The sequence below is a fragment of the Nyctibius grandis genome, chromosome 5, assembly GCF_013368605.1.
Source record: "Nyctibius grandis isolate bNycGra1 chromosome 5, bNycGra1.pri, whole genome shotgun sequence".
Lineage (NCBI taxonomy): Eukaryota > Metazoa > Chordata > Aves > Nyctibiiformes > Nyctibiidae > Nyctibius > Nyctibius grandis.
In genome coordinates this window covers 59,460,217-59,482,261 of record NC_090662.1, presented here as the reverse complement: position 1 = coordinate 59,482,261, position 22,045 = coordinate 59,460,217, and the positions used below count along the sequence as shown (strand labels likewise).

The window sequence follows — 22,045 nt, the reverse complement described above, 5'->3', positions numbered from 1 at the left end:
AGGGCACGATATCTTCAGACCAGAGCCCCTCCTCTCAGAAAATTGCCATACTTGCTTTTTGTATTTGATGGAGTTCCACAATATTGGTTTTGCCAGGCTGTGCTCTGCTTGCCCCTTGCAAGAGGCTCTCCTGGGTGACTGGCTCTGTTTCTCCCTCATCACAGACTGCTGTATGGTCCTGCAGTGCCTCCCAGCTCCTGTGGCCACCTCCATCCCTGTGAGCGAAGGGCTGGCCCCTTTGCCCTCTGACTCAGATGCAAAGGGCTTGCCTATGTCGCTCCCTGCTGCCAGCTTGCTCCCATCTCCAGACGGCGTGTCCCTGCCAGTGCCTGAGAGCGTGGAGGACTTCACAGATGGGGACATCATTGGGGAAGAACTGGACTCCCTCCTGGACTCCCTCGCCGAAGGGTCACCATACCCCCTAGTAAGAGTGGGTGCTGCATGGGTCCCTTGCTTCTTGTTCCAAACAGGTCCTTGGAGCATGTGGATATGCGTGCTGCCTCTCTCTCTTTCTGTCACTCTTTCCTCCTAGCTCTTCCTCTGGCAAAACTCATTCATTCCTTCCTTATTTCTGCAACTGGCTTGTGAGTATCTAAAGACCCCACCTCCAAGCCTGCTTTGCTGTGTGCAGCTTCATGGAGCTGCCCCTCAAAAGGTACCCAAGATAGCCTTCCCTCACCATCACCTTCCCTCTGGCCTCTGGTGTCCTTGGAGTTGAAGCAGACCTGAGGGTAGAAATGAGTGTGCTGAAGCAGGAGTGATGGATATATTTTGTACAGTGGGCATGCTCTAATCTCCTTGTATTTTGTGCAGGCTGCATTCAGCCTAAGTGCTTTGAACAGCCTAAGTGCTTTGAACAGGTCTGGGAGCTGTAGAGACAATCTGTATTTATACTTACGTTGGATTTTAGTTGCCAGTGTTGCTGGTATTATGCGAGCCAACTTGGGTCTGGAAGCAATATAATCACATTCATGCTGGACACCTTTCGATCCAAAAAGCTCTGATGAGAGGTGGCATGAGTAATCGTCATTACCCTGATCTCAGCACTGTGTGTACTCACCTACACTGTTTCTCGACCTGAGCTGGTTTAAGTGCCCAGGGTAGGGGTCTGCTTTGCAGGCTGATGAGCTCAGGTAGCCCAACACCTCCTCAAGGACCTTGGTCCAGACTGTGTGCGATGTGGATAGATTGGAAGGTCCGTGGGAAGTCTGCAGGCAGATGGAGCTGCGGGGTATCCTTTGGCTTCAGATAATACAGCACGCACTTGAGTGAGAGCCTGTTGCTTCCTGTATTCACTCATTCTCTGCTCCCTGCTCCTAATGTGCTGTTTATCCTCCCCCTTCCCCTGTTCTCCAAAGTCTCTGGTCCAGGGCACCATTCCTACCAACCTGCCAACAGAGATGCCCCAGCTGATCCCTGTGTTTCCGGGGGGAACTCCACTTCTGCCCCCAGTCGTGACAGCCAGCATCCCTGTCTCCACTCCGCTGCCACCTGCCTCCTTTGGCCTGGTGATGGATCCTACCAAGCAGCTCTCCTCCTCCTCTGTCCTGGATACTTTCGAGGCCCCGCCAGGAGGAAGTGGCGGCTCCACCTTAGATTCGCTGGATTCCCTGGATCTGCTCCCCTACACAGACTCACGGCTTGATGCCCTGGACTCCTTTGGGACAAGCAGAGGGTCGCTGGATGCCTTGGATACCTTTGCCATTGGTAGGTGCGGGGCTGATGGGGTTTTGTGCTGCTTTACCTGTGAATGCATGCCAAAATTATTTCCTTCAGTGCCGAGGACATCTGTCTTATAGCTCTGTCTGTTGGTGCTGCAGAATGGGAGTACAAATGTAGAATGTCTTGGACAGAGCAGCTGAATATATCTATCTCAGGAGCAATGAGAAAGGCTATAGGTGTGTGTAATCCTAGATAACCAGTATGTTCATGGTGTGAAATCTTAGAGGAGGAGGGAACACAAAGATGTGTAATGATGAGCAATGAGATTTAAACCTGTTTTGGTGTCCAGGACCCCTGCCTTGGCAGAATTTGCTAGGCTATAACATGATTCCTCCATCCTCCCCAATGACTCTTGAATGTTTTGGATCAAACGAGCAAAATCCTGGTGACTATTTTAGATGATGTAGGACCCTGTTGTGCTGGGCAGAGTGGTAGAGGACAAGGTGAGTCTCTCCCATCTCTGGATTCAGGGCAGTGAGTGTCCTGTTGAATGGAACACTGCATTCTCATGTCACAAGGAGCAAAGATGTGGAGAGTGTTGGGCAAAGAGTAGGTCACCTCCTGTCCCAGGAGGGAAGGCAGGCTTCTTCTTGGCTAACTTGTCCCCAGTATTGCAGCAAAAGTATTTTGAGAAGAGCAGAGATTGTCCAGTCAGCACTTCAGCACTCATATTCACCTCAGCATTGGGCTACCTTGGAGTTGCCATCTTGGGAATGCCAGTGTTCAGCAACATAGAGTTGGGTTCACTAGGGTTTGGGAACAAGAAGGCCTTTTCTGGAGTTTTTCCAAGACATAGACAGGTGGTTTGGGGAAAAAGTACTAAAATGTTATGAAATAAATAAAGCTAATGGATTTAATAATAATTTTGTGAGCAGAACTGCCTCTGAAAGTGAAATGATTGATTGTTTTTGTTTTGTGGGGCTTTTTTCCCTTTCTTTTGCCCAGAAGAAACTAGCCCTCAGGAACTGCGACACCCACCTGGCAGCCAAAAACCATCCCCTGTGGTGAGTGAGTTGCTCCCCTGTGCTGATGTCCCAAAGTGCTCTGGAGCCAAGGTAGTAGTGACTTGGGTGATGTAGATAATTTGGGCCCCTCTTCTTAACCTGCCTCCCATGTTGGGGCAAGGCACGTAAAGATTTCCACGGAGTCAGTAGGAAGACGTTTGTTCCATCTTCATTTTTGTCTGCAACTCTGCATACTGCCAAGGTAAACATGGTGTGACCTAGGTTGTAGGCTCAACAGGGGAACAGGGTGGCAGTGTCCCACTATATCTGGCAGCCACGCAACACTGAAGGATAGGGCGGAGTAAGCCAGCGTTGTCTTGAAACTAGTGAGGTTCTTTGCTTCTCTCTGCCCCTGTCAGGACGTTTTTCCAGGTACACTGTCCTGCCCCTGTCTCATGTCTCCAGTCTTGGGAGGAAAAGGGGAGGATTATCTATGGTGAGCAAGCTTGGAACAAGTATTATTCTTAAGTTCCTGGTGTCCTGCTATCCCTGTTACTTCAGTGTGGAGCCAAGTCTCTGTCCTCAGATTAGTCTGCTCCCTGAAGACTCACTGATAAGTGGTTTGTTTTTTTCCCAGGTTGGGATGGGGTTGATTTGAGAGTCTTCAAATGCAGAGTTGGTCGTGATGGAAGGAATGGGAAAGAGCGAGGGGGCATTTTGTTCTGTGGCTCATGATAGAAAACTGAGGTCCCTTACCAAGAGAGACAAAGGTCTGTCTTTGAAGTGAACGTACCACGCTATTTGTTATCTTTGAAAAGATTGTGTGCATCTCTCTTAAAAATGTAGTTTCAGATGTGAACATTTTGATGAGAGAGGAAATGAGGAAGGTTTTCGAGAGACTGGAATGGGGCAGGGTATTAGAGAGGTTTCTTACCCATGTGGTTGCAGAGCTGAGGGGAGAGGTACATGTGTTTTCGCTCAGGTCAGCCTTGGTGGAGTGAGTCACCCAGCTATGCCCAAGGTCACCGAGCACCTGCTGTCCCAGCCGGAACCAGTAATGCCCAACACAGCCCTGCTGGTGAAGAACCCCCTGGCATCTACTCATGTCTTCAAACAAGCCTGTCATATCTGCTACCCCAAAACAGGTGATGCATTTGCTCTGCCACCCAGAGCACTGGCCTGGGCTAGGGTTTGCCTTTCCCGGGGTTGATGGGGTTATTCTCTCCTGCAGGGCCCAAGGCTGGCGACTACACCTATCGGGAAGGCTTGGAGCACAAGTGCAAGCGGGACATCCTGCTGGGCAGGCTGAAGAACTCAGAAGACAAGACCTGGAAAAGGATCCGTCCTCGCCCAACCAAAACCAACTTTGTAGGATCCTATTACCTGTGCAAAGGTGATCTGGAGGGGATAGGGCTGTCGGTGGCTGGGAAGGGGCTGTATGGTATATGCCGGGGGGGGTCGGGAGGGGACTTCCAGTTGGTGTTGCCTGCTATCTTTGGGGTCTTCCTTGTCCCATCTGTAGCTGATGGACTGGGAGGCTCAGTACAATGGAAGGCAATGAGCTCCTATGCTGTGGAGAGCAGGCAGCTTTTAAAGTGGTGGAGCAGAAGAGTTGCAAAGGCAGAGTGAGGTGCTGTGCACAGCCAAGTGCTCAGAGCTGCCCTGTTGACATGGGCTTTGCTGAGCAGCTGCGCCCTGTGCATGTGCCTGCATTAGTCACACTCCACCCAGCAGCCCGGTTGCAGGGCTGTGGTTCTGCCTAGGGGAAAGCTCTCTCTGCCTGCTCCGTTGCTCCAGCCCGTCCCTCTGTAGGTGCAGGCAATGTGACCGGACTGGTACCTAAGGTCAAGGCCACTGGTCCCTGGCGCAGTGTCATTAGAAAGTACCTAATGAGGTGGGGAGATTGCAAGAGCCAAGATAACAGGGCCCTTAGTGCTGGGCTGCTAGGAGAACTTAATCTGGATTGGCTTTAAAAGGGGTTGGTTAAATCGTGGTCTGTCCCTGGCCAGGCACTGAATTAAAGCAGGCCTCCATTTTGAGACAATTTCCACAACAGGTGGCATTACTTGATATTGTCACCATTCAGTAGTTTGCATTAACTTTCCTCAGTGTCTTGGTATAGACAAACTTGGGGGGAGATGTCTTTTCTTTTTTCTTTAACTCTTGTGTTTTCTTGCTTTCAGCTCCTTGTGAGGTGTGGGCAGTGGGAGGAGACGAGAGAAAGTTTAGTTTCTGACTGGGCCGCCCTCCCTGTGTGGCGGTGTGTGCTGTTTGTTGCTTTGTAGATATGCTTAACAAGCAGGACTGTAAGTACGGGGATAACTGCACCTTCGCGTACCACCAGGAAGAGATCGACGTGTGGACGGAGGAGAGGAAGGGGACCCTCAACCGTGACCTCCTCTTTGACCCGCTGGGTGGGATCAAGCAGAGCAGCCTCACCATTGCCAAGCTCCTAAAGGAACATCAGGGCATCTTCACCTTCCTCTGTGAGGTACAGAGCTGGTGGGAGGGAGCAGGCAGCCTTCATCATTTCATCAGTATGTATCTGGACCATTGATATGTTGATAGTTGCCACCACAGAAGCATGGTGGGATCACTCACACAACTGGAGTGCTGCAATGGATGGTTATAAACTTTTCAGAAGGGATAGGCAAGGAAGGAGAAGCGGTGGGGTGGCCCTGTATGTTAGGGAGTGTTTTGACTGACTAGAGCTTAATGATGGTGATAATAGGGTTGAGTGTTTATGGGTAAGAATCAGGGGAAGGCCAACAAGGCAGATGTCATGGTGGGAGTCTGTTATAGACCACCCAACCAGAATGAAGAGGCAGATAAAATATTCTATAAGCAGCTGGGAGAAGTCTCACAGTCGCTAGCCCTTTTTCTCATGGGGGACTTCAACTTACCAGATGTCTGCTGGAAATACAATACAGCAGAGAGGAAACAGTCTAGGAGGTTCCTGGAGTGTGTGGAAGATAAGATAACTTCCTGACACAGCTGGTGAGTGAGCCAGCTAGGGAAGAATTTGTGAGTGATACGATGGCTGGAGGCCATCTTGGGCACAGCGATCACAAAATGATAGTTTTCAATTCTTGGAGAAGTAAGGAGGGAGGTCAGCAGAACTGCCACCTTGGACTTCCAGAGGGCAGACTTTGGCCTGTTTAGGAGACTGGTTGACAGAGTCCCTTGGGAGGCAGTCCTGAAGGGCAAAGAGGTCCAGGAAGGCTGGACACTCTTCAAGAAGGAAATCGTAAAAGCACAGGAACAGGCTGTCCCTGTGTGCTGAAAGATGAGCTGGTGGGGAAGAAGACTGGCCTGGCTGAACAGAGAGCTTTGGCTGGAACTCAGGGGAAAAAGAAGAAGAGTTCATGACCTTTGGAAGAAGGAGCAGGTGACTCAGGATGACTACAAAGATGTTGTGAGGTTATACAAGGAGAAAATTAGAAGGGCCAAAGCCCAAAAATCTGGCTACTGCTGTAAAAAACAAAAAAAAAAATTCTGTAAATACATTAGCAACAAAAGGAGGGTTAAGGAGAATCTCCATTCTTTATTTGATGCTGGGAAAAACATAGTGACAAAGGATGAGGAAAAGGCTGAGGTGCTTAATGCCTTCTTTGCCTCAGTCTTTAATAGCAAGACCAGTTGTTCTCTGGGTACCCAGCCTCGTGAGCTGGAAGACAGGGATGGGGAGCAGAATGAACCCCCCATAACCCAAGGGGAAATGGTTAGAGACCTGCTACACTCCTTAGACACACACAAGTCTATGGGGTCGGATGGGATCCACCCAAGGGTACGGAGGGATCTGGCGGAACTGCTCACCAAGCCACTTTCCATCATTTATCAGCAGTCCTGGCTAACCAGGGAGGTCCCTGTTGACTGGAGGTCAGCAAATGTGACGCCCATCTACAAGAAGGGCTGGAAGGAGGGTCTGGAGAACTGCAGGCCTGTTGGGCTGAGCTCAGCACCGGGAGAGGTTATGGAGCAGATCGTCTTGAGTGCTATCATGGGTGAAGTACAGGACAACCAGGCGATCAGGCCCAGTCAGCATGGGTTTATGAAAGGCAGGTCCTGCTTGACTAACCTGATCTCCTTCTGTGACAAGGTGACCCGCTTAGTGGATGAGGGAAAGGCTGTGGATGTTGTCTACCCAGACTTTAGTAAAGTCTTTGACACAGTCTCCCACAGCATTCTCCTGGAGAAACTGACTGCTCACGGCTTGGACGGGCGTATATTTCGCTGGGTAAAAAACTGGCTGGATGGCCGGGCCCAAAGGGTTGTGGTGACTGGAGTTAAATCCAGTTGGCGGCCGGTCACAAGTGGTGTTCCCCAGGGCCTGGTGTTGGGGCCGGTTCTGTTTAATATCTTTATCAATAATCTGGATGAGGAGATCGAGTGCACCTTCAGTAGGTTCGCAGATGACACCAAGTTGGGCGGGAGTGTTGATCTGCTGGAGGGTAGGAAGGCTCTGCAGAGGGATCTCGACAGGTTGGATAGATGGGCCGAGGCCAACTGTATGAGGTTCAACAAGGCCAAGTGTTGGGTCCTGCACTTGGGGCACAACAACCCCATGCAATGCTACAGGCTTGGGGAAGAGTGGCTGGAAAGCTGCCGCCTGGTGGAAAAGGACCTGGGGTGTTGGTCAATAGCCGGCTGAATATAAGCCAGCAGTGTGCCCAGGTGGCCAAGGCGGCCAACAGCATCCTGGCTTGTATCAGCAATAGTGTGGCCAGCAGGACTAGGGAAGTGATTGTCCCTCTGTACTTGGCACTGATGAGGCTGCACCTCGAATACTGTCTTCAATTTTTGGGCCCCTCACTCCAAGAAAGACATTGAGGTGCTAGAGCGTGTCAAAAGAAGGTCAACGAAGCTGGTGAAGGGTCTAGAGCACAAGGTTTAGAGGAGCACAAGATTTAGAGCACAAGGGTCTAGAGGAGCAGCTGAGGGAACTGGGGTTGTTTAGCCTGGAGAAAAGGAGGCTCAGGGGAGACCTTATTGTTGTCTACAAGTACCTGAAAGGAGGTTGTAGTGAGGTGGGTGTCGGTCTCTTCACCTAAGTAACAAGTGATAGGACAAGGGGAAATGGTCTCAAGTTGTGCTGGGGGGGAGCATTTAGATTGGATATTAGGAAAAATTTCTCCACTGAAAGGGTTGTCAAGCATTGGAACAGGCTGCCCAGGGAAGTGGTGAAGTCACCATCCCTGGAGGTATTTGAAAGACATGTAGATGTGGTGCTTAAGGACATGGTTTAGTGGTGGACTTGGTAGTGTTAGGTTAACGGTTGGACTTAATGCTCTTAAAGGTCTTTTCCAACCTAAACGTTGCTATGATTCTGTATGTCCCAGCCAGTGGGCAGTGCACAGTGGATGCAGCTGTGTAGGAGAAAGGAGAGGTAGTTTTCCTCTTTAGCCCTGCAGCTGAACCGGTGCACTCAGCCTCATGGGATCACCTGTCTCTTCCTCTGTCTTGAGATGTTGCTTTGATTTGTAATTTAGCCCCAGCTACTTTTAGAAATCAGAACCTTGTAATGCAACAAATTCCCACTTGATGTCTGTGCTGAGCCACTGAGTCGGTCAGCTAAGGATTGGCTCGTACCCTCTTGATGCTCTGCAGCAGCATTCCCCATGCTGGCAGTGGTACATGTAAAGGGACACGTTCTTTGCTGTGAACTGGCTGTTCTTTTATTTCTCCCCATCATTTCCCCCTTGTCCTGGGTCTGTTGGCTAACTGGGAAATAATATGTGGCTCTGACCAAAATTTTTCCAACCACAATGGAAAATACTGTTGAGAATAAGCCAAAAAATGTTGTCCGGAAGCTTTTCCAAAAATTTGCTTGCTTTTTTTTAAAGCCCTACCACGAAGTTTTCACCAAGCTGCTTCTAACTTTGAACATTAGAATGGGCTGGCTCTGGTTCTTCTTCCTCTTCCAAGTGAAGTGGCTCTAAGATTTTCCCAGCATGCTAATTCTTCTCTTCTCAGATTTGCTTTGACAGCAAACCCCGGATTATCAGCAAAGGGACCAAGGACACACCATCTGTCTGCTCCAACCTTTCTGCCAAACACAGTTTCCATGACAACAAGTGAGTGAATGTTTTTTGTGCTGATGGGAGCAACCTCTCACAAGTCCAGCCAATTTAACTCCAGGGCCCTCGTCTCTTTCTTTCTTTCCTCCCCATGGGTTCCAATCATAGGGCAGCTCAAAGCATGATAAATAGCACTGTGTGCTTCACCCTGCATGTTTGCTCCTGGTGCTGAGGGATTTCAGACATCAGCAAAGCCCTTTGGAGTCAGCCTGAGTTTTCCATTGACTTAATTTGCCTTTCAGTTTGGCCTTTACATAAAGGTTAAACCAAAGATACTCTAGCTCAGGATCCTGCCTCTGACTGGCTGGTAGTGAATGTTTAGAAAAACAAGTATAAGAAACACGTGAAGTACACAGTAAAACAACCCCTTCTGGTTCCTGGAAACCTGAGGCTTGCTGAACCAGAGGAGCGGGTATCTTTGCTGCATATTTTGAAATGTGTCTGATCTCTGAACTGAAGCAGAGCATCACCTATGGGCTGAGGAGATTGAAAATACCTACCTGGGGTTGATAGGGTGGGAGGGCAGGGGTTTGGTTTTCCCAGTGGGAATCTGCCTCTCCCAGAGTTGATTTTCTGTGTCCTTTGCCTGCCCAGTCAAATGTCTGAAAGTGACATGTAAGGAGGAGGGGATGAAGATTTCATCCTCTGGTGCTTCATATTTCTGTGGCCTGGCTGCAGGTGTCTGGTCCACATTGTGCGTTCCACCTCCCTGAAATACTCCAAGATCCGCCAGTTCCAGGAGCACTTCCAGTTTGACGTGTGCCGACACGAGGTGCGTTATGGCTGCCTGCGCGAGGACAGCTGTCACTTCGCTCATAGTTTCATCGAGCTCAAGGTCTGGCTGCTGCAGCAATATTCAGGTGAGTGTAACTTGGTGCAGGGCTGCTGATGTGTACACCCGAGTTCCTTCCAGTGTGTACCCGGGGCCAGCTGAGAGGGGAAGAGGGTGATTTGGGAGTACCAAGAAGTTGTCACTCACTTGTGCATATACTTACTCTGTGTCCTCAGGGACACAGAAAAGAGGGCCAGGGTGCTCTGTGAGATGATTTGGCCCTTGTCCCTTTACATGTGCTACTGTAATTTGCAGACCAGGAAGCCTTTCCTTTGGGACCAGCTGCATAAGTTGAAATGATTATTAGGTAGGGCTGAATTCCCAGAACTCTTTTGGTGCAAGACCCTGTGCAAGACCCTAAATAGCAGCTGGGCCCCTGAGTGAGCATCTGGTGCAGTGAGAATGGCAGCATGTGCAGGTGACAAAGCAATTATATAAAGAAGGCTGTGCATCTTCAGTTTCTCTAAACAAATGCACCAACAGTGGGAAATGACAAGATACTTGGGGTTTCTCAAAAAGGCTTTGATGACGTGCCTCTGAAGAGGCTATTGCAGAAATTATATTCAGGTCACTTATATAATGACACTGGCACATCTGGCACTTTCAGTCCTCTCTCTCTGACATGTTGGACAGTTTCTCTTGCTGCTCTCTTGTTAACTGAGTAGATGCTGATCCACCCACAATGCTACCTGCATCTTTTTTCACCACAGGATCTTGTTCAGTGCAGGACCCAGCCCGATAATGGGAGTACTTCAGAGAGGAAACATGTTATGGATGTTTCTCACCATTCTTTGATGTAATTGGGGGCAACTTCTTTAATTTATTGTTCAAGTGCCTGTCACGGTTGTTCAGTGCAGTCCTTGGCCTTGGCTTGGCTCATGAGGGACAGTGATGAACAAGTAGCACACTGTGGCAAATGCCATCTTTTATTCTTCCCGTTTGGCCTCACTTACTTGTGGCTACAGGAAATTAAAAAGTTACACCACCAGAGTTTCTAAGACAGCATATTGCTTGTGAGCCGTAGGCCACCATTGCTGCCCTACATGCTTATGATACTGCCACTCTGGGCGCTCTAATGTTCAAGCACCTTGCTCTTTTCCCCACCCCATGGTTGGTTTATTTTTGTTGGTGGTTTTTTTTTTTCTTTGCTCCCTCCTTCCCTCCCTCCCTATTCCTTCCTCTTCAGCCTGTAGAAGAAATGTTTAGATTGGTTTTTGCTTCTTGCCTTCTTTACTTGAAGTGGTTTCCAAAGGGGAAGCTAAGGAGGTGAAACAAGCCATGAGTTTAGCTGCAGAGGTGGTCAGTAAGCCTTGTGCTTATTCCCATCTTTTCCAACAATGGGAGAGCCATCATCTTTTTGTTTGTTTTTTTTTTTCTGTAGGGCTGTATATATGAGCCTGCTTTCCTTGTGAGTTTGCCTTCCTGGAGTGGTAGTTTATTACCTCTCTTTAAGTGTAGCCCTCACAGAAACAGAGATGAAAGGTAGTTGTCGCCATTCTCTGGGAACGCTTTAGCTTTGGAGCAGCGATTTTGATTTGGGCACCATTTGCTTGGCAAGAATAGGAGGGGGACATCATTCATAGCAGCTTGCATTTGAAACCAGTGGGCTGTTGCATTTCACAGCCATTTGAGCTTTTACAGAGCTTGGGACTTTGTTCATGGTGACACAGGATTGTGTTAGTGGAGTAAAGGTTCCCAGGATCTGAAAATGTGGACAGGCAGGGCTGTTTTTTTGTTCATTTTGGCTTTTCACAGACATATCTTGCTATCTTCTTCCATCAGTGGAAATGACAAAGTCTTTGTCCTCAGTAATGATCATAGAATCATAGAATAGAATCATAGAATGGTTTGGGTTGAAAGGGACCTTAAAGATCACCTCGTTGCAAAAGATGCTGAAATGTTAAAAGTAGTCAACACATGGGCCTTTTGGTTCCCAGATCATCTCTTTGGGACAGTTCATGCTTTGGAGAGCTGTTGTATTGGAAAACATCCTTTCTTATTTGGGAGGGCTTTTTTTTTCCCAACCACCATGTTTCTAGACCATATTGTTGAGTTAGTTCAGATTTCTGTGACTGGAAGAAGGCAGTCACTTGCTAAGAACTTAATTTGAAATTCAGTCTTGTGACAAAAGCTGTGTATGCTTCTCCTGTTGGTTCTGCACCCCAAGGATCACAGTGCAGGTGTGCAGAATGGAGAAGATGAGAGCTGCTTTGGCCCTTTCTCTGCCAGGTCCAGTGCAGCATGTTAACTTTTTGCTGTAGTTTTCTCAGCTTTATAGTTTTTGTCCCCAAAGTACAGATCAGCATTGTGTCCACCCTGAAATACTTGGACACAGAAGAGGGAGTTGCAGTTTTTCTAACTCTACACAGTTTCTTCTGGGGTTAATGGTTAAGAAGGAGAAAATCCACAAACAGCCCTGATCTGGGAGTAATACCAGCTATGCAGCAGCTGCCATGTTGGAGGCCTGAGGAAATGTTCTTGAAGAATGGTAAAGTTCCCTGAATGCTTTTCATCCTGTCCAAGCCTTGTACAAACAGCAGTATTGTTGCCTGGCAGGGACCTGGACAGCTGAAATCACAGATGGGGAAACTGAGGTCAGGAATGCTGTGACTTACCCAAGTTACACACAGCCTAAGCTGAGATGAAAACTTGTGTTTGCTGGCCCTTAAGTTCAGGAACCTGCTTGCTCCCAGATCAAAGATCGTGTTCATGTGTCATGCCTGAGGAACACCTCACTTCAATAATAAAAGCTGTAGGCAAAAGCAAAGCAAGCAATTTTTCAACCTCTCTGTGCTGGGGGTGCTGCATCAAGGCCATTCTCAGCACCCCACTTGTTGCAATCAGATGGCCATTGTAAGATACTTTCTTCAGTTTGTTTTTGCAGGTCTCTCAGGTCTTCATAGCACTTAAATAACATGGCTTTTTGGTAACAAAGTCCTCACATTGACCAGACAGTTCCTACTTTTACATACTTTTCTCTCGGTGTTTAGTGCTCTGAGAAACGTAGCGCCCATCTAGCTGGTTGCTTCTGGTAGGGGCTGTTCCCTCACCCCTTAAGTGGGTCAGAATCTAATTCCTTAAATAAGGTCTGACCAGCCCTTTTCCATGTTGTCTGATGTTGCATTTCTGACTCCTGGAACCCTGCAGATTTTTCCTTGCTGGTTCCATAGTAGCAGCTGTTCCTTGGTTGGTTTTGCACTGTCGGTCTTTCCTTGCTACCCTGGTTGCACTTGGTGTTTGTCTGTGTTGAATTTCAACTTTCCTCTTCACCTGTTGATTGACGGGCAGCCCCCACAACTTGAAGTGTGTGACAGGCTGATTAATCCCAGCAAGAATTAGGTGAGACTTCTGGAGTCTTGGAGATGCTAGATGTCTCAGTGTGATATCTGTGATCTTCCAAGCTAATGGCAAAAACTCCAATATACAGTTAGATCAACAGTAACAAAGCGTTGTCTTCAGGGTGTTGGGTAGGATCTGTTGATACAGTGTTGGGGACAGCCTTGGTCAAGGTCTTGACCCCTAGTCAAGAGTCATCATCTTGGAGGCAGTATCTGCATCCTTTGCAGACAGCCTGAGCAGAACGCCAGGTCTGAGCGAGCCCAGGAGACCAGACTCTTCCCCTTTCATTTGGCTTGTGTGGAGAGAGGAGCTGCTTTAGCCTGTGCATAAACACATTCTGTGGTGGGTCCCCTCATAACCCATGTCCTGACATTACCAGTGGGACTGTTTGGAGCTGTCAGCCACACAGGGGTTCCTAAGCCCCAACTTAAGAAGTCCTGCAACCCCTCCCTCCCTGCCTTCTCTTGGCCAAAGCAGGGTGGCTCAGTCCTGTCTCCTTTTGTTCCCAGGAATGACCCACGAAGATATCGTGCAGGAATCGAAGAAGTACTGGCAGCAGATGGAGGCACATGCCAGCAAACCAGCCAACAGCATGGTAAGTAAGGTGCATCTAGGGCTTGCAGCCTGGTTTTGCTCCCAACTGTTCCAGCACTTTCTCTCTTTTCCTCCCACTGCTGTGCCTGACAGGTCCCAGGCAGACCAGGATGGCCATTGAGGACAAGGACAGCTGAGAGCTTTCCTGGTTGCAGTACTAGTGATGAGCTTTGTGCCTTGTTTTGCAGCGTCGTTATCTGCTCTGTTCCGTGGTGGGATGAAGCCTCCAGAGCAGGGAGGGCAATGTGCAGAGAGTGGCGCTTCCTGCAACACCTTGCCTGTGAAATCGGGAGACTTTGGGGACCATGGCCACACAGAGTGGCGACCAAAGGTGTCCTGCTGCCCTTTAGTGGCCAAGGGATGATACCGCAGTTTGAAGGACTCTAAGAAATGACTCGTGACCCACAGGACTCCTCTAAATGCAGGAGTGGGTGGAACTTGCAGCTCAGGTGCTGTTGAGGCTGGGCAGAGATTCTAGTGGCACCTTGCCAGGAGGAGGCTGTGAGCTTTGCCTCTCTTTGTGCCACCAGTCTCTCAGTGTGGGGGAAGATGCCTTTGGCTGCACCCTCCAGCACTGCCAAGAGCTTTCTCTGGAGAGGTGTGTTGTAAGCAAAGGGCGCCTCTTTGCTTTCTTCCAACCTGTTGGCTAGGGGTGGTGCTACCTTATCCTTTTTTTTTTCCCCAGGGGGCTGTTCTGTATTGTAGGAGCAGAGCCCACCCAGTGAGGATAATTCCCATCCCAGCCCCGAGGTTGAACTAAAGCAGTTTTGCCATTAGAACAGGAAGTTTTTTGTTCTTTAATTACTTTCAGAAGATATGTCTGATGAGATGAGAAACTTCATGCCTCCTAGCAAGCTCTCAGGCGTAGGAGCAATTCTCTCCCCTGCAAAATGGTGGGGAAATTGTCGTGAATTATTTTTGTTCCCACCTGACAGCTTGCTTTCCCCTTGTAGAGGCCTGGGCTTGCCACCCCTTGGCTTGTGCCTTACTGTAAGAGCAAGGGTGCTTCACCTTTGTCAGGGACCTCTCACCCAGGAGTCCCTCTGCAGGGACTGGGTGCTGCACTTCACTGAGTGCAGCCTATGAGCACCCTGGGGAGGAGGTGTTTTATGGGAAAGGGATCTGAGTCACTCATGTGGTGTGTAGCAGCTTTTTTTTTTTGATAGGTTACGGGCTGCAGCAGTTCTGAAGGCTGCAGGACACTGATGCTGGGGAAAAGCAGATCTGATGGGCATGGGTTAGATCAACAGGAAAGATGCAGGTGACTGCATTGATGCTTGCCGTGGGCTCTGTGTCCACCTATGTACTAGTTAAGCTGCATGAGATGGAGTCATCTTTGAGGAGATGCTCAGCAACCTACCTGTGCAGCCCATTCTGCTGTTGGGGTCTGAAATGGTTGGGGGAGAGGAATGGGAAGCAGCAGTCCAGAGTAGCCAAGGTCTCTAGTTCCCAAAGCTGTCTGACTTGCTTAAGGAATATGTTCTAGCCTCTCAGGAAACTGAAAGGACAAGTTTCTGCAGCCTGTATTTTATGAGAAGTGAGCCTGGATGATCTGAATGGTCGCTGCAGACAGAGCTGGCTATCATCTCTTTCTGCCTGGTGTAGAGACAGAGGCAGCTGCCTGTTATCTCCACAGTGGAGGGAAAGTAAGCGTGAATTTGCAGCAGTTTGTGACAGTAGTTGGATTTGTATCAGCAATCCCTGCCCCGTGGAGAGTGAAGTCATGTGACTGGTTCTGTCCTGCCTGCTGTGGATCTGTCTGCATTTTCCAGAAAGCTCTGTCTTGTCATTCTCTGTGCGTAATCTGGGGGTAAAAAAAGATAGATGGACAGCTGTTTTCCTGTAAGCCTTGCAGCTTCAAATTCACCTCTTTCTGGAGGTGCTGCTGTTGGAAGAACAAGTTGTTCAGCAGGCATGGGCAGAGCATGTCCTCCGAAGCAAGTGGGATCTGAATGCTCAGCGAGGGTTTCGTTTCTGGCTGTTGGGGCTTGCAGGGGGCAGAGGATCAGGAAGAGAAACACCAGCGCCTGCTACATCAGCTGTCAGGGGATGGGCAGAGAGCTACAGTTTCTGGGCCCTGTGGGCAGTGTTAGGGCTGATGGCCAATGGCAAAGCTTGGTTGTGCCCCACAAATGCCTGTTGCAGAGCTGGACCGCACCCTCCACTCTTCCAGGGCATTGGTTTGTGTGGAGACGAAGTGGCAGCCTTGTTGGTACAGTCAGAAGGTGCCTACCAGCAGCACCATCAGTTTTCTGTCGATATTGGCAGCCTGGCATTGGCACCGTGCAGGGAGACGGAGTCAAGTCGGTCAGATGCATGTGTTTGCAATAGCAAATCATGGCTTTGGCTTTAGCACGTACTCAGCCAGAGGGCTGTGCTCCGGGATGAGACACTGGCTTGCTGCCGAAGACCCCGCGGGCAGGACTAACATATCTGTTGAGAGATGTTTACTTTCGCCATTATTTTCTCCCGTCCAAGCAGGCTAACGTGACTCAGAGTTTTCTCAGCATCCTTCCAGCTTTCAAAGTTGGCTGCCTGGCAAAGACAACTTCCCAGGAGTGCTGTAAAAGCAGACCCCTCCTTCCCACCATCCTGTGTGATCCACGCTCACCCCCGGAAGCAAAGTCGCTCCCCTGGGATTTTTCTGCAGTTTTGTCACAGCTGCCAGTTGGACTCAGTGGCTGGGGCTATCCAATTGTGGAGAAAAGAGGCAGGCAGCATACAGGGACCCAGCAGCTGTGACAATGCAGGCCAGGAGGCTTAGCAAGAAGTGGAAGATGAAGATACACTGCTTGCTAAGCACCTGCCAGGGATCTCTCACTTGGCCCCACAAATTTCGCCCCACAGAGGCTGCTGTAGGAGTAAACCCAGTGGCTGCAGATTGAAGAGGCCGTCAGCAGAAGAGACTGTTGTAGGTAGCTGGGTGTCCTCTCATCACATCCCTAGGAATTGAGGGGTTTCAGCGCTCATTTTTGAGGGCTATTGTGTTTTTACTGCACTAGCCAGCTGCAGAACCCCCATAAAAACTGGCCTCAGAATTAGCAATTTCAGCATGGAGAGGAAAGGAAAGTCTGTAATAAGGGGTACTTGCACCTAAGTACAGCTCACTTGGTTAGGTGGCTGAGTAACCTGGGCTTCTCATGTAGTCCCCTGAGGCACGTGGCTTCTCCAGAGAGCAATTCAGTATCGCTGAGAGGGGTTCCTGAAGTTGGGAGACACAAGTGGCCGTGCTGGGGCTATTGCTTTCTGCAAAGCCTGGAGAGCGTGCCAAAGACTTTTATTTATTTGGTTGCCGTGGTGCATAGCTCTAACAGTATATTGTCTGGCTTCGTAGCAAGGGGCGGTGCCACGGCCCGAGGCACTTTTGCCTCATTTTGTCTGCTAGAGCCTCATGTGATACTAATTTCCACACTGTTGGTTATCAGCAGCCTGCCAGGTATGTGTCTTGCCTTTACAAATGCAGTCATGTAGCAGCAACAGCAGCAGCTTTGATTTTTCACTTGGCTCCTAATCCCCTGGGAGCATACGTGCGTTAGGTTAATGGTTGGACTCGATGATCTTAAAGGTCCTTTCCAACCAAAATGGTTCTATGATTCTACGCCCAGTGAATTGACCAGCAGTTTGCATGACTGATGAAGAAATGCACAGGGCTTCTTTTGGTTAAGAATTTGTGGAAAAAGCAGCCCAGATCACCAGAATTACCCGAGAAACATTTTCTTTATCTCTGATCGATTGTGCCTTCTGGAGCCACTCAATTTTTATTTTTGCTGGGTCAGCAGATTTGAGCTAAGCTTCCTGGCTGTGCTGAGAGATCTGTCGCCTGGAGGATTACGTGGCAGATAGCATGGGGCTGATAAAAGGCAATATGCCAGCAGTGCCATTTTGTTGTCTTAGACCTTGGTGGGTCAGTGGCGAGCTGTAGCTTAATTTCCTTTGGAGACCAAGTCGAGGTTAAAGCTACTGTTTGAAGGCCACACATCTGAGAGGGAGGCACCTTACTGCCTTCTGTGATATCCCAGGTCTCAACCCTGCTCATCCCGCAGCTGGACGCTTTGATGTGTTCTTGGTGGTCACCAGCACTGGTGGAAGCTGTCAGTGGAATGAGTCATGTGCTGGATGCCACCAGAAAGGCTGTCTTGCAGGCGCGTAGGCCAGAATCGCTGCTGCTTTTCAAGAGAGATGATGGTTCTCTGGAGGGATCCTTTTGCTGGGACATCCAGAGCAGTGATGGCCTCTTGCAGTCAGCACAGGCAAAGGTCAGCTCTATGGTCAGCTTTTCACAGCGACAGAGGACCATGATGGATATGTCAGCTCTGCTTCTCTGAAAGACTAGGTCTGGAGGACGCAGAGTGGTAGTCGATAGCTTATGTAGCGTTTCCTGGGAGATGCTTTGATTCTGCACCACCTGTGCTTGCCATTTTCCCTTTGCCAAGGGATGCACATAGGGTCCACGCTACTGCTAATCAATTGCTAGCAGAAGCCTGCTCCTCTGGGACGTAGTTTGCTTGTCTGCTCATTGTTAGATGCTCAGGGTTAGAAGTCAAGGCGTGGCAGCTGGTATGGGCTGCTTATGTGGTTAGCAGTCAGAGAACCGTTTTACTGGTACATGACCTTTGTGCTTTGTGGTCGGCTTGATGACTGGGGTGTTCTCTTGTATCCTCACATACTCCTGTGCCCAGGGCCACTGGCATCAAGTCAGGTTTGCTCTTTGGTTAGGAAATGCACTGGAGACACCAGCCTCATGTCTTCCAGTGGTGATACAGAATGCAAATGGCTTTCCAGAGATTTGCTCAGAAAACACAAGGCAGCGATGATGTGGGACTGGTTTCTTTTTTTTTCCTCCACAATTTGTTAGTCATAATCCCAAAACAGCCTTCTCATGGGGACAGGTAGAAGGCAAATCAAGTGAAGTGGCTGAGAGGATATGAAATATGTGCTTTGACGGTTGTACCTCTGTCCAGAGATCATGATTAACTGCCTGTGAAACCCGGTGCAAAGGAACTGTGAGAGATGGAAACCTGCCCAGAAATGGCTTGGAAGGGTATCAACAAGAGGACCCACCTCTGACTTCAGTGTGTCAAATGCTAGATGTGACACGAGCCTCTTGGTCCAAAAGCAGGAGTGGTGGGTCCTGCTTTGTGGCACGGCCTGGCTTCCTCCCGAGGGGGCTCTCTCGACTGCGCGACTGAGCTCTCTCCATGGGTAACAAGGGGAACATGTGTTGCCCTCCCTGTGGAGAAGTGGGGATTAAGCGCTGGGGCAGATCTCACAAAGCATGTCTGTACACAGAGACAGGCTGCAGGGGTTTCACAGCCAGGCCTGGTCAGTGCTTGAAGCTGCCAGGCTGGCTGTGCTTTTGGCCAGACGTCAAAGCCCAGGAAATCATGCTGAAGCAAGCAGTGTTTTGCTTCTGTCTGATATGTCAACGGGCCACCAGCTAACACTGGCAAAGGAGAGCTGGGCTGTCTCCGATTAATCTGGCTTGTTGCTGGCATGCGGGCGTGCGGGGAGCCGCCAGCATCTCCGTGGCAGTTTGGGGGTTGCATTTTGGCTCTGTTCACCTGAGGTTGTGTTTCTCTTCGCCAGGCTTCTCCCCGGGCTCCCACGTCAAGCACCTTTGACCTACAGATGAAATTTGTTTGTGGCCAGTGCTGGAGGAACGGACAGCTGGTGGAGCCAGATAAAGACCTCAAGTACTGTAGCGCCAAAGCCCGCCACTGGTGAGCAACGCAATCTTCTCCTTCCCCCACCCTTCCTCAAGGGCAGGAATTTCTCCTCTTACCTTCTCCAGGGCTTCATTTGGCCTCTTTGGAAGAGGCTGTAAGGTTTCCTAGCAGCCTCTTGCTGCTTGGGGTGTTTGTCCCTATAGCAAGCATTGCAGATAGCTGTTTTCCAGTTTCCAGCTCTCTTCTTTACTGTTTGTATTTGCTGCCAGCATTGTGCAGACTGTTACTCCTGGTGCATGCAGTCCAGCTCCCACCATTCTCTTTTTTCCCAGTTGCTATCATTTCTTCTTAACAAGGTCACAAATACAGTTCTCCTCTGCACTTGTTTATACTCCTAGCTGTTTGCACATGTCTGTGAGGTCACTATTAGCAATGATTCAAGGTATTCTGCTTGCTTTTAAATTAGTTTCCTTGGCTCTTTCATTGCTTTGGTTGCTCTTCTCTGGTGCATGTCTTGTCTGTTTGTACCTCCTGGCTCCTTGGGGCCCATGAGGATGTTTGGTGTGACAGAATCATAGAATAGTTTGGGTTGGAAGGGACCTTTAAAGGTCATCTAGTCCAATCCCCCTGCAAAGAGCAGAGACATCTTCAACTACAGCAGGTTGCTCAGAACCCATCCAGCCTGACCTTGAATGTTTCCAAGGATGGGGCATCTACCACCTCTCTGGGTTGTTCCAGTGTTTCAGCACCCTCATCATAAAAAATTTCTTCCTTGTATGTAGTCTGAATCTACCCACTTTTAGTTTAAAACCATTATCCCTTGTCCTATCACTACAGGCCCTGCTAAAAAGTTTGTCGCCGTCTTTCTTATAAGCCCCCTAGAAGAGGAATATCAGCTGGGAAGTCACCATTGGGTCATGGAAACTGTGGCCTGTCTCACCCAGGCAGCCTGGCAGGATAGGATGGAGGGGTTTATAGGACGTCACTTCCCATAACACAAGCTCCAAAGGCACAGTCCAGCATCCTATTGCAAATGCCTGTACACCAATGCACGCAGCATGGGGAATAAGCAGGAGGAGTTAGAAATCCGTGTTCGGTCGGGGGGCTATGATCTAGTGGCAATTACAGAGACTTGGTGGGACGCCTCGCATGACTGGAATGTGGTCATGGATGGCTATGTCCTGTTCAGGAAAGACAGGCCGCTAAGGAGAGGTGGTGGAGTTGCTCTTTATGTGAGTGAGCAGCTAGAATGTATTGAGTTCTGTCCAGGGGCAGATCAGGAGCGAGTTGAGAGTTTGTGGGTGCGAATTAAGGGGCAGGCTGGCAGGGGTGATACTGTTGTGGGTGTCTATTACAGGCCAGCAGATCAGGATGAGGAGGGCGATGAGGCCTTCTACAGGCAGCTGAGAGCAGTCTCGCAATTACAGGGCCTGGTTGTCATGGGGGATTTCAACTACCCTGATATTTGCTGGGAGGCCTACTCAGCCAGCCATCCCCAGTCCAGGAGGTTCCTCCAGTGCATTGATGATAACTTTCTGATGCAAATGGTGGATGAGCCAACTAGGAGAGGAGCGCTGCTGGATCTGATCCTCACTAACAAGGAGGGTCTGGTTGAAGAGGTGAAGGTTGAGGGCAGCCTTGGTTGTAGCGACCATGAGATGGTAGAGTTCGGGATCTCATGTGGCAGGAACAGAATAGCTAGCAGAATCACAACCCTGAACTTCAGGAGGGCCAACTTTGGCCTTTTCAAGCAATTGCTAGGGGAAATCCCATGGGACAGGGTACTAGAAGGTAAGGGGGCCCAAGATAGTTGGTTAGCGTTCAAGGACTGCTTCTTCTGAGCTCAAGATCAGAGCATCCCAACAGGTAGGAAGTCAAGGAAGGGTACCAGGAGACCTGCATGGTTGAACAGGGAACTGCTGGGCAAACTCAAGTGGAAGAAGAAGGTGTACAGATCGTGGAAGGAGGGGCTGGCCACTTGGGAGGAATATAAGTCTGTTGTCAGAGGATGTAGGGAGGCAACTAGGAAAGCTAAGGCCTCCTTGGAATTAAACCTTGCAAGAGAGGTCAAGGACAACAGAAAGGGCTTCTTCAAATACATTGCAGGTAAAGCCAACACTAGAGGCAATGTAGGCCCACTGATGAATGAGGTGGGGGTCCTGGAGACAGAGGATACAAAGAAGGCGGAGTTACTGAATGCCTTCTTTGCCTCTGTCTATACTGTTGGAGGCTGTCCTGAGGAGCCCCGGACCCCTGAGGCCTCAGAAGAAGTCAGGATAGAGGAGGAATCTGTCTTGGTTGATGAGGGCTGGGTCAGGGACCAATTAAGCAACCTGGATGTCCATAAATCCATGGGCCCTGATGGGATGCACCCACGGGTGCTGAGGGAGCTGGCGGAAGTCATTGCTAGGCCACTCTCCATCATCTTTGCTAAGTCATGGGCAACAGGAGAGGTGCCTGAGGACTGGAGGAAAGCGAATGTCACTCCAGTCTTCAAAAAGGGCAGGAAGGAGGACCCGGGTAACTATAGACCAGTCAGCCTCACCTCCATCCCTGGAAAGGTGATGGAGCAACTTGTTCTTGGTGCTGTCTCTAGGCACATCAAGGATAGGGGGATCATTAGGGGCACTCAGCATGGCTTCATCAACGGGAAGTCTTGCTCAACCAACTTGATAGCCTTTTATGAGGATGTTACCCAGTGGATAGATGATGGTAAAGCTGTGGATGTGGTCTATCTCGATTTCAGTAAAGCGTTTGACACGGTCTCCCACAGCATCCTCGCAGCTAAACTGGGGAAGTGTGGTCTGGATGATCGGGTAGTGAGGTGGATTGTAAACTGGCTGAAGGAAAGAAGCCAGAGAGTAGTGGTCA

The 22,045-nt window shown here is 49.5% G+C and overlaps 1 protein-coding gene across 9 annotated transcripts in view; it reads left to right on the top strand.

The window, feature by feature from the left end:
* The window catches only part of ZC3H7B (zinc finger CCCH-type containing 7B), a 53,758-nt gene that overhangs the window by 20,707 nt on the left and 11,006 nt on the right, over positions 1 to 22,045 (top strand). For 4 of the 9 annotated variants that reach the window (XM_068400840.1, XM_068400842.1, XM_068400839.1 and 1 more), the window contains exons 9-18: positions 165 to 430; positions 1,359 to 1,707; positions 2,668 to 2,726; positions 3,649 to 3,811; positions 3,898 to 4,059; positions 4,952 to 5,157; positions 8,640 to 8,740; positions 9,422 to 9,603; positions 13,424 to 13,509; positions 19,095 to 19,228. In XM_068400840.1, coding sequence (XP_068256941.1) covers positions 165 to 430; positions 1,359 to 1,707; positions 2,668 to 2,726; positions 3,649 to 3,811; positions 3,898 to 4,059; positions 4,952 to 5,157; positions 8,640 to 8,740; positions 9,422 to 9,603; positions 13,424 to 13,509; positions 19,095 to 19,228 — 1,708 coding nt within the window. The remainder of the gene's footprint in view (positions 1 to 164; positions 431 to 1,358; positions 1,708 to 2,667; positions 2,727 to 3,648; positions 3,812 to 3,897; positions 4,060 to 4,951; positions 5,158 to 8,639; positions 8,741 to 9,421; positions 9,604 to 13,423; positions 13,510 to 19,094; positions 19,229 to 22,045) is intronic. The other 5 variants (XM_068400848.1, XM_068400843.1, XM_068400844.1 and 2 more) reach the window with 3 other exon arrangements.